The 12,575-nt window shown below is 35.5% G+C and overlaps 1 protein-coding gene across 5 annotated transcripts in view; it reads right to left on the bottom strand.

The window, feature by feature from the left end:
- The window catches only part of PIK3C2G (phosphatidylinositol-4-phosphate 3-kinase catalytic subunit type 2 gamma), a 280,978-nt gene that overhangs the window by 249,236 nt on the left and 19,167 nt on the right, over positions 1 to 12,575 (bottom strand). For all 5 annotated transcript variants that reach the window (XR_011651038.1, XM_071221070.1, XM_071221071.1 and 2 more), the window contains exons 3-5: positions 6,196 to 6,255; positions 4,269 to 5,030; positions 2,041 to 2,123 (exon numbers count right to left, since the gene is read on the bottom strand). Coding sequence is in view for 4 of the 5 variants with exons in the window: in XM_071221070.1 (XP_071077171.1) it covers positions 2,041 to 2,123; positions 4,269 to 4,943 (758 nt within the window). In the remaining variant the exon portion in view is untranslated. The remainder of the gene's footprint in view (positions 1 to 2,040; positions 2,124 to 4,268; positions 5,031 to 6,195; positions 6,256 to 12,575) is intronic.

Genomic DNA, 12,575 nt, shown 5'->3' on the forward strand with positions numbered 1-12,575 from the left:
TATCAGACATAGAATTCAAAATAATGCTTATGAGGATGCTCAGGGAACTCAGTGACAACCACAAGGAACTTTCTGGGAGCTACAAGGAATGTAGTGGGAACTTTAGCAGCACGAGAAAGGACATAGAGAATATGAATAAGAACCAGGAAGAAATGAAGAGTACAATAGTAGGAATCAAAAACAGGCTAGATGAAGCAGAGGACTGAATCAGCAAGCTGTAAGACAAGGCAGAAAACAATACCCAGAGAGAGCAACAAAATGAAAAAAGACCCCAAAAAAGAATAGCATAGTTTAAGGGAGCTTCAGGACAACATGAAATGTAACAACATTTGCATCATAGGAATATCAGAAGGAGAAGAAAAGGTGCAAAGGATAGAAACCCTGTTTGAAAAAAATGACAGAAAACATCCCTAACTTGGTCCCAATCAAGATGAACCCAAAGAGGTCTCTACTCCAAAACACATCATAATTAAAATGGCAAATTTTAAGGTCAAAAAGAGGCCTTGGCTGGTGTGGTTCAGTAGGTAGAGTTCTGGCCCATGAACCAAAGGGTTGACAGTTCAATTCCCACTCAAGATACATGCCTGGGTACGAGCCTGGTCCCCAGTAGGGGGCAGACAAGAGGCAACCACACATTGATGTTTCTCTCCCTCTCTTTCTCCCTCCCTTACCCTCTGTCAAAATATAAAAGAAATAAAATCTTAGAAAGAAAGAAAGAAAGAAAGAAAGAAAGAAAGAAAGAAAGAAAGAAAGAAAGAAAGAAAGAAAAAGAGAATCTTAAAGGTGGCAAGATAGAAACAGCTAGTAACATACAAGGGAACTCCAAGAAGGCTATGAGCTGATTTTTCAACAGACACACTACAAGCCGAAGGGACTGCCATTAGAAGGAGAAGAGAGAGAAAGAAAGAGACAGAGAGACAGAGAGCGAGACAGAGAGGATCACAGGTACAGAATAAATGGCAGTGAATAAGTACCTATCAATGATAACCTTAAATATAAATGGATTAAATGCACCAATCAAAAGACATAGGGTAGCTGAGTAGATAAGAAAACACTACCTGCATATATGCTGTTTACAAGAGATGCAGCTTAGAACAGAAGACCTACACAGGCTGAAAATGAAGGGATGGAAAAAATATTCCAAGCAAATGGATATGAAAACAAAAACACAGGGGGAGCAATACTTTTATATCAGACAAAGTAGACTTCAAAATAAAGGCTATAAAAACAGACAAAGAAGGACACTACATAATACCTATGGGAGTAGTCCATCAAGAGGATAGAACCCTTATAAACACATATGCACTCAACGCAGGAGCACCTAAATATGTAAGGGAAATCCTGGAGGACTTCAAGGAAGATGTCAACAACAACACAGTCATCATAGGGAATTTTAACACCCCATTGTCAAAAATGGGTAAATCTTCTAAACAAAGAATCAACAAGGATATTGTGGCATTCAACAACACTCTACATCAAATGGACTTAATTAATATATATGGAACATTTTATGCCAAAGAAGCAAAATACACGTTTTCAAATGCACATGGAACCGCATTTCAAAGATAGACCACGTGGTAGGACATAAAGCGAGGCTCAACAAATTAAAAAAAATTGAAATCATATCAAGCATGTGCTCATATCACACTGGCTTGAAACTAGAAACCAGTCTCAAGGAAAAAACTCAAAAACATTCAAATACGTGGAGACTGAATAACATGTTGTTAAATAATGAGTGGGTGAACAATGAAAATGAGAAAGAAATCAACTTAAACTACCAACAAATAGCAAGGGCAGGCCTGCTAATTTTGTGAAACATAAAACTTTAATTAAGTTAAAAAGAGAAAAAAATTATTTGACTATAAACAACAAAAACAATACCAGAAGTTGATTAATGGACAAAGTTTTCATAAATTTATACTTTTCACAGTTAAAGATTATAGAACATTTTATATGCTGAATTAATCAGTTTAGTAATATTAAAATAGGCAAATTTATGCAGGTACATAAATTTCCAAATTTAATGAAATAGCAACTTACTTTTTTACTTTGTCACAAAAGGAGGCCAGACTCATATTACTGCCTTGAGGTACTTCAATTAGCTGAATGGAACAATCTGTGGGCTTAAAATAAAAATTTTTAAATTAATTTAGTTGGTGTGGTGAAAAGATAAATTCAGTTTTATATTTTTATCTTGTTTTAAAGATTCATTCTGTTTTTATTTTTCCATTTTTTAAATAAAATGATACATATAGAAAATTGCATGAATATTAAATATAGAATTTAAGTTTTCAGAAAAGTATACAACTGTTACATCAACACCCCAATCAACATATGGGACATTTTCATCAGTTTAGAAAGCTCCCCCACATCTCCTTTTGTCAATGTGTACATCCATCTGGTAACTGGTTATCCAGAGACCTATGACTATCGAGTAGGTATATGTGTTTTTTTGTTTCTGGCTTCTTTCAATTAAGTGACATGTATTTTTAAATTTACTTATGTTGTCACACATATCGATAGTTAATTTTTTTTATTGTTGGTTAGTAGTATCTTAGTACATAAATATTCCACAATGTGTTTATCTAGCTTCCCTATTGATGGGCATTTGGGTTAAGTTTTGGGGTCCTGTAAAGAACTATTAATTTTCATAAGCAAATATTTATATGCACATGTGTTTTATTTCTTATGAAGGAATCCACAGATGGCTGTCAGGGTGAGTATATGATTAACTTTAAAAGAACTCATTTTTGCTTTATGTGTTTTGAATCTTTATTAGGTACATGTACGTCTGAATTTATTGTCTTTCTGATTGACCTTTTTATTAATATGAAATGACACTTTTATTTCTTTAATAATACTCTCCATTGAACTGTACTTTTCCTAGTATTAATAACCACATCAACTTTCTTTTGCTGGTTGAATGTTAAATCTTTTTATTTCTTTTATTTTCAACCTATCTGTGCCTTTGTGTCTAAAGTTTGCCCCTTGTAGACAGTACTAAAGTCTTTTATATTTAGTTTGATGATTTCTCCCTTTTATTTGGAATGCCTATCCTATTCATATTTAGTATATTTATAGATATTTTTGGATTTAAGGTGGCCATGATATTTGTTTCTATTTGTTTCTTCTATTTTATTTTGTTCTATTTCTTCCCTGCCTTTTTGACCAATACTTTCCCTTCTCTCAAGGATCGATGTCCTATATTGCCTGTGTTCAATGCCTGGAGTTATTTACTTCATATATTTTGTCTAACTTCAGAGTTGCTTTCAGTGGTAAGGGAAAGTTTAGCACCTGTTATGTTTTAAAGATCAATAGTAGATGTTCCTAAAATTCATTGACTTTCAGTTTGGATCATTCGATGTGCTACTTTCCTCTGCAAGACAGAATTAGTTTTTTCTTTTTTGAACTCACCTTCTCTGTTATTTTGCTCTTACCTTCCTTTAGTGTTTGCAAATAAATTTGAGTAATATGCTATTCCTGAAATCAGGTATCATGTATTTTCTTCTTTGGGTTTGTTATTCCTAGTTTATCATGTATATGTTAAGAATACAGTAAGTGTTGTTGAACAAATGAAGAATCATTTTGCCTCAATCTATGAATTACAACTGCAATAACATTTCTTCTTTGTACTATTTACTTTATTACATTTGTGTCAACACTTGGCATAAGCAGAGAAAAGTTCAAATATTGTACAAGAAAATCTATAGTCACTAAAAACAATTGGAAAACTACTAATGAAATCACTAGGATGAATTGCACAATAATTACTTAATTTCCTACTCTTGGAGTGATCCCAGCAGAACCTGCCTGCCAACAGTATAATTTAGGAGCCTCTGAGTAAAGGGAAATTTCTTCTACTAATAATAATCTAAAGTTTTAATTCATGATAATGAGAATCAGAATCTAAATGTAATGACACTTATATGTGTTTCTGTGTGTGTATAATAACATGATAAGATAAGAAAACACTATTATTGAAACCTCCAACTGTTATATTTTTATCTAACAAAATGTAAATACTATAACATTTTATTTATATTTGATGAAATGGGAACTTTAAAAATTATATTATTAAAATTTATTTCCCTTTTATCAGAAAAAAATCATTCATTCAGGGACACAGAATTAGTGAGCTATAAATGATTTTCAAACATAATATTAATACATCTCCCTACTTAAGGTAGGTACCCTAATCACTAAATTAATCTAGTATATTATTAAATGATTCATATTTATATTTTTAGGTCAACATATCTGACACATACCTCTGTGTTCTTTGGCCATGAACTTTCCCATATCCTGGGTGGGAAGGAACCTTTAAAGGGCATGAAAGGTTCCAGAGTGTTTGTATTTCTATTCCTTTTATTCTCTTCTTTTGGCATGAAGTCAGCTGAGAAGGAGGGATGTATAGAAGGAATGCTACTTTCAAATCCTATATGGTAGTTATGATTTTTATTTTCTAATTCTTTTTGTGAATTAATTTTATCCAAACTGGTTGATGATGGAGCTAAAATATTGCCTCTGTAATCATCAGCACTATGATGTTTTCCTATGAAGTTTCCCCAAGAGCTTTCTTTATTCATGTCTTGAGGATTTGGTAGCACAGAAGGCCTAAAACCAATTAGGGCTGTTTTCCTAACTTGGTGACAAGAGAGTTCTGAGCTTTTAGAATTGAATTCATTCAAGGCTATTTGCTGTGCTCCATCTAATGAATGCATTTCTGAGTCCCAGTTTGGTGAGCTGGGCACAGAAACAGTGTTTTCTTCAATTTCACTCTGACAGAGTGGAATTTTATTATTGATTTCTTCTACTAGCTGATCAAAGCCCAGACTGACTGGGCTGGGCAAAAGGGGTTGATTTACGGATTGCAGTTCCTGGTTCTCATGCTGCTCTTCGTGTGAGTCCCTGGGATTCAGATCTGCTTTCCAGCAATACGCCATTCTTTATTTTATATAACCAAGAGGCTTGACTCTGTTCCAAATAGCTCCTTAATGATATTATATATATAAAAGAAGAATGGAATTTTCCTAGAAAAAGCACAAGAGGAAACAAAAGTTATTTGATTAATTGGTAATAAAAGCTTGCAAGAAAGAAATACAATAAATAAATCTAAACTATTGTCTTAATGTTTCTCCTTAAATCAGCAAATTAAAAAATTCCTCAAGTAATTTAAAACTTCATCAAGGCTCATGACATTAAAATGCAAGGGGAGTGTTGATTCATAAAATGCTTGTGATAGAAAAATAAGTTCACCTCAATTATGACTGGAGCTTCATGAATCTATTTAAGGTCAATAATATTCCCCTTGGTATTCCTTCTGTTACTAAAGAGTCACTTGCCTGTATCATCATTATTTCCCTCTGAAGTCAATCATCTATATGTATGCTAGCATGCTAAAGTCTTTCTTATTAGCTAAACAGTGTCTTCTCTATCAGCAATTACTCCATCCCTAGACATGGTCTAAAACTTATTTTCCCTCCATAACCAATCATCTTGTCAGATTGTTAGACCCTTTCCCCAAAACTTCACTAGTAATTGCAAACTTCTTGCATCACTTCTCCAAAACGACTTTCTTTAAGTTCATCAGTAAGCTTCATGTCAGGAAATTCAACTGACATTTATCAGTGTCTGTTTAATTTATCTCTGTGACTTTTGATTCTATTTGCTGTTTCTTATTTTAAAGTTGATTGCTTTCCTATGCTGGCTCTTCCAACACTATTCTCTAAGTTCTTTGTTTGCTTTTTCTCAAAAACTCGTTTGGACTAATGTTCATTTCCCACTTGACTCTTGTCAGAGCTTTTTTTCTTCTCAATTATTCTCCCCTTGCCAGTTACTTTATACCTTTCGTGGTTTAAACGGCCATTTAAACCATATGTCAATGACTCCAACCTAGACCATTTTTATTATTACTTACTCAATATCCCCTCTTGAATTTTTAAACCTCCACCAGAAAGTCCCAAGATTAAATTATAATTCACCCAAGAACCTTCTCCTGTTCTAGTGTACTTGGTGACAGAAAATGGCCCAACCATCCGCTCAATTGTTTACACCAAAAGCCAGGGCTTCATCTTTGAATTCCCCTTTAGCTTTATTCTTTTATATTCAATAAACCATCAGTTCTTGTAGAAAATCTTTCTTCCTTTCTCTGTGTACCACTACTGTAATCCTAGTCTAAAGCTTTTGTTTTCTCACCTGCAATGTTGCATTGTCTCTGAAACTGGTTCTACATTTTCTGTAATGTCTTCTTGTGCCCTACAAACATTATTAAATATTATAATGGTATATTTAAGAAAGTAACTCAGTAGCTCCCCAGGAAATATCTTTTCTGTGGTTTCCTACTGTCTAAAAACAACTTCTGCAGTGTACAAATGTAAGATTTCTCTTCCCCATTAGCTCATTAGACCATTTCAGTCTTTCTCACTTATAACACAATGCAGAGTATTTTGCTTCACTCAAAAGTGGTTGCTCATTTGTAGTTGTTGAAAAAATGATTTGATAAATCTTAAAAATTATAATTTTTAAATTTTGTAAATTATAACTTATAAATTGAAATGGAAAAGTATTTGTGTCACTTTTGTGGACTTATTAATTTCTTTAACAACTATATGGTTGTGTGTTAAAGAAAAAAATTTAAAGGATAAGCATGATAATGTTTAAATATTAAATATGATTAACAATCTGTTTTGCAATGGCACTTGACTTTTTATTATATTGGCATGAAAAAATTTACTTAGAATTTATAACCCTAAAGAATAAATAGGCATGACCATTTGGATTTCCTAGGAGAGGAAATGTTACCCTGGGGATGAGGTCTTTGCTTCCCCAATTTTGTCAGTTGCTAGGCACCTGGGGCTTTCCACCATGGTGACCTTGTGTGCCTGGACCATTGTCTTTGCTCTGCTCAGTTCTAACTGCCTGAACTCTGGAAGCAGACTGCAGACAGAGGTTTGAATCTTAGTGCCACAGTCTACTAGCTATGGAAGCTTGGATGCTACTGCCATAGTGTGAAATTCCTCCAAACTGAAATTAATAGAAAATGGTATAAGAGCTAGATTGCCAAGATGGTGGCCTAGGTAAACACGGCTCACCTCCTCGCACAACCACATCGAAATCACAACTGAACTATAGAACAACTGTCACTCAGAACTAGCAGAAATTGAGTTGAGTGAGGGTCCTCCAACCACAGAGTTAAGTAACAAACCAAATCCACCCAGACTGGTAGGAGGGACAGAGATGCAGAGATGTGGAGACGTGGAATGGGTTGGTCCCACACGCACTTGTAACTGTTAAAAATTGGGAGGGATATCTTGGGAGCAAAGATTCCCAGCCCCACACCAGGTCCTTCAGCCCAAGTTTCCAGTGGCAGGAAGATAAGTCCCCATGGCATCTGCCTGCAAAAACCAGTGGAGATTGAGTTGGTGGAAGAAAGTTCTGGATTCCCAGGCAGTTCCTCTTAAAGGGCCCACAGAATTTACTCAGACCCGCTCCTGCTGAGCTCCAGCACAAGGGCAGCAGCTTGAAAGGCACCTGAGGCAAATGGGGAGGAACTGAAGCGTCTGACATCAGGGTAACAGCTAGAGGACAGCTTTCTCCAAGACAGAATTGCTGGCAGAGGCCATTGGTCATTTTTTGAGCCCTCCCTACACCAAACCACAGAGTGCAGAGGACAACAATACCTGAGACTCTATCAGCTTGGCTCACACTGATGATTCTCTGAAACTCTGCTCCACCCAACTTACTGGCTCACCCAAGTGATTAACAATGGCTTTTCCATATGAATGACTTGTTTTGGCACATGCCTCTGATCTTCGAAAATTTTCTCAAACAAGCAGCAGCTGGCGTCAGTGAGCCCCGTGCCTTGCTAAGTGCCCTAGGCCTTTTACTAGCAGTAACTGGCCTTGCTTCACAGCCTGGCCTTGATAGGGCACCTATAAGCCTAGCACAAGAAACAGCCAGCATTGCCTTATAACTCATACCAAGTGGCCCCAGACAGAACACTAGAGGGCACCAGAGTGCTGCTGAAGTAAGCCTTCCTCTGTGGAGTGGGCCCTTGCACAGCTGATCCTCCACAGAGGGCAGAAATTGGTGATCAGTGGTCACAGCCAGTCCTTGCAGCTGAAAGGTCTGCGTAAATTCTTCCCATTAAACTGCCAAAGCACTAAAAGCTCAACTATAAGAGGAGGGTGTACTCAGCCCACACAGAGGCCATACCTTAAGTAACCACTTTGGGTGATAGAGGAGGCTGTGCCACAGGACCCTACAGGACACCTACTACATTAGGCCATGCTACCAACACAGGGAGTTATAGCAACTCTACCTAATATACAGAAACAAACCCAGAGAGGCTACCAAAATGAGCAGAAAAAGAAGCATGGCCCAAATGAAAGAACGGATCAAAGCTCCAGAAAAAGAACTAAACAAAATAGAGATAAACAATCTTTCAGATGCACAGTTCAAAACACTGGTTTTAAGGATGCAAGGAACTTATGAGAACCTCAACAGCATAAAAAAGGTCCACTCAGAAACAAAGGATACACTAACTGAAATAAAGAACAGTTTACAGGGAACCAATAGTAGAATGGATGAAGCCAAGAATCAGATCAGTGATTTGAAACACATGGAACCAAAAAACAAAAGAAGATAAAAGAATCCAAAAAAAATGAGGATAGTATAAGGAGCCTCCAGGACAACTCCAAGTGTACCAACATTCGTATCACAGGGATGCCAGAAGGTGAAGAGAGAGAGCAAATTGGAAATCTATGAAAAAATAATGAAAGAAAACTTCCTTAATTTGGTGAAGAAAATAGACATACAGGTCCAGAAGCACAGAGAGCTCCAAACAAGATGGATGCAAAGAAGCCTACACCAAGATACAACATAACCAAAAATGCCAAAGGTTAAAGATAAAGAGGGAATTGTAAAAGCAGCAAGAGAAAAGCAGGTAGTTACCTACAAGGGAGTTCCCATAAGACTGTGAGTTGATTTCTCAAGAGAAATTTTGCAGGCTTAAAGGAATTGGCAAGGAATATTCAAAGTGATGAAAAGCAAGGATCTATGACCAAGATTGCTCTATCCAGCAAAACTTTCATTTAGAATCAAAGGTCAGATAAAGAGCTTCCCAGACAAGAAAAAGCTAAGGAATTCATCATCACCAAACTATTATTATATGAAATGTTAAAGGGATTTATTTCAGAAAAAGATCAAAACTATGAACAATAAAATGGCCCAAAATACAAATCTATCAACAATTGAATCTCAAAAACAAACTAAGCAAACAAGAAGAACAGAGGCAGAATCATAGATACTGAGAACAGTTTGAAGGCAGTCAGCTATGGGGGCTGGTTTGGGGGAATAGGATAAGAGGTGAAGAGATTAAGAAGCACATATAGGTAATTATGGAATAGCCATGGGGATGTAAAGTACAGTATAGGAAATGGAGTAGCCAAAGAACTTATATGCATGACCCATGGACATGAACAATGGTTGTGGATTGTCTGGGGGAGTGGTGGGTGCTGGATGGAGGGGGGCAATGAGAAAAAAATTGGGACAACTGTAATAGCATAATCAATAAAATATAATTAAAAAAACAATAAATAGATCTATTATACTGCACTCAAGAAGTTGAACTAATAGATTTGTGAATCATTTTACAAGGGATGCAAATAAAAGTGTATAGAATGAAGGGTTAACTAGAAAATTGATCCATAAAATGTGACTCCAGACTATTCTGATTCATGGGTCTAGAAATACATTATCTAGCCAGAATATCTTCTTTAAGATGTGCTATTTTTTAATCTCCATGTTATTAATGAAAATGCTGTTTCATTAAAGCAAATTATACTCCTTCATTTGTCTCTGTCATGGAACTAAGAATTTGTCAGCAGGTATGACTTTGACAACCAGAGTTAATATCCTGTTCCCGTCTTCCTTAGAGTAGTAAGCCTGTCTTAGCTTAAATACAGTTAATGCAGCTATATGAAAGTGACTTGTACGGTTTTTTGGTGGTTTCAAAACAACTGATAGAGGTTTTTAAATTATTTTTTAAATTTTGTAAAGCGATTTAAGGAGGTCTTTAAATAAGGTATCAGTGGTCTGATGCTGAAATTAAAGATTCCTTTAGTCTGTGCCACCTTGTTGTTGCTGCTAATAAAAAATGATGATGACACCTAACATTTTTGAGCACCTACTTCGTGCTACTTCTCTGCATACATGTACGCATTTACATGCATTGACATATTTATTTCTCAATTCAATCTACGGCATTATTTTTACCACTTCACAAATGAGGACATTTAAGCACAGAGAGGTAAGTCAGCTTACCAAAGGTCTCAGAATTGTGTTCCCTAACTGTTTTAAAAATGAATTAAAGAGAGGTGTATTGGTGACCATGTCATAATAATATGACACGCAGAGCATAACTGAACTTGGCTGCTGAAACATGGCATTAACTCCAACCATCGCTACTGAAAAGAGTTGAAAACTTTTAAATTTTTATTAGTAACAATATTTTTTCAAGTATTTCTGACAGCGGTAAAATTTGAAATGGGTTTGAAGCCTCCCTAAAAAAATCTCATTATTAGGAGATAAAGTAGAATGAGAAATATGTATTCATATTGAAAATGTAATAAAAACAAAACCTCTTCCAGATTCATTATTTCAATATTAAATTTAGTGATTTAAAAAATTCTCATCATTTAAAATCTCTTTGCCATCACAATCTAGAAACTAGAGTATTTCTTAGTTTATAAACAAATAAAAACATTATTTAGTGCTAGCTGGTAAATATCTACAGTCTGGATTATGTAGTAATACATAAAATAATTAAAAGTCATTTGACTTGACTTTGAGGCAAAACTGTACATACAGATTCAAAGCAACTGTGACATAACTGAGAAGGCATGGCTATCGGTTCCTGATTTAAGTAAGACTATAGAACCATAGAAAATATGTAGTAGGAAGAATAATGCTCCTGTCCCCCAATATTCCCTTGTATTAATCCCTAGACCCTTTGAACCTAGGTTATAAAGCAAAGAAGGATTAAAGATTTCAGATAGGATTACATCTACTGGTCAGTTGTCCTTAAAATAGTGAGATTATTTGAGTGAGCTCATAATAATAACAACAAGGATCCCTAAAAGTGGAAGAGGAAGCAGAAGAGAAGGTCAGAGTGATGTCATTTCAAAAGGACTCAACCTGCTTCTGTTGACTTTAAAGATGGAAAAAGGGGGCCATGAGACTAGGATTCAAGCAGCCTTTAGAAGCTGGAAAGGGTGACGAAATAGATTTCCTCTAGAAGCCTCCAGAGACACAGTCCTAACAACACCGTGATTTTAGCACAAGACCCTGTGTTTCTGCCCTACGGCAGGAACTGTACAATAATAAACTTGTGTCCACAGTCCCAATTCTGATAGCCCTTGAAACTGACACCTGGCGGATGATTCCTAAACACAGCCTAGGGGTATTTTGGCAAGAGCCAATAATGCTTCACCTATTGTTAAACCAATCTACCTGGAAAAAATACCAAACAATGAGAACTTTAAACTGATCAAAGCAATTGTCGCTATTGTTTTCTTTGTCTACTGCAACCAATATATAGGTCTCCTTCCCCTACTTAAGTGTCTGTTGTTTAGTGTCCTGTTAGTAATGAATGACTGAGTTAGACATTATTTTTAATAATTCATTGGATGTTTAGAGAAATCCTTTACATTAAGTTTATAACAAGAGCACCAGAAAAAGAAGATTGCAATTTATCAGTGAATGGGGTAAAGTTTCAAGAAGAGAAGATTCTTAAACTAGGAGAAAGAAGAGCAGTAGTTTTTGAGGCAGGTTTGAGAAGAGGAAGAGTAGTCCTGGATTTGTTTTCCAGACAAAAATTATGAATTTTGCAAGACAAGGAGAAAAATAAATGATAATATAAACAGGAGGAAGAAAAAGAGGCAATAAAAAAGATGAAACACAAGAAGGAAGAAGATGAAGAACATGCTAGGAAGGCGAAGACATTGAAAGATACTCTGTTGCAAACTAAGAACTAGGTACTGAGTAATAGGAGTGAAAAAGTCCAACATGGTCTATAACCTAATGGGAAAGAGAACTGTCATTAGACTTTTTAGCACCTTGTATTAGAAGAAAATCAAGTAGTGATATATTTAAGATACTCAATGAAAGAAAATGTGAACCAAGAATATATAGTAACTGACTGACTTCTAAATTAAAATGTCTCAAAGTATTATGACCACACAAGGACTTAAGGGATATTGTTCTAATAGATTATTCATTAAGAAACAGCTAGAGAATAAACTTCAGATAATCAAGTGATAAAGATACATGAACATAAAGATTCTTGGTGAGCATGAAATGTATATATATTTTCTCAGAGAACTCAGGTAGATGAAGGTTGTAGGTAACAGTTGAATATGGCAATCTACACTGGCAATGTAGACACAGTTCAACTTTAATCAAAGGTGGGGGAAATGAGAACAGGTACAAACCTCTTTGAAAACTCTTTTTATTAGTCATATAAGTGATTGTGTTATAATTGTTATCTTCAGAGTATTTTGTGTGTAATACTGGAT

The sequence above is a fragment of the Desmodus rotundus genome, chromosome 3 (assembly GCF_022682495.2).
Source record: "Desmodus rotundus isolate HL8 chromosome 3, HLdesRot8A.1, whole genome shotgun sequence".
NCBI classification, from domain to species: domain Eukaryota; kingdom Metazoa; phylum Chordata; class Mammalia; order Chiroptera; family Phyllostomidae; genus Desmodus; species Desmodus rotundus.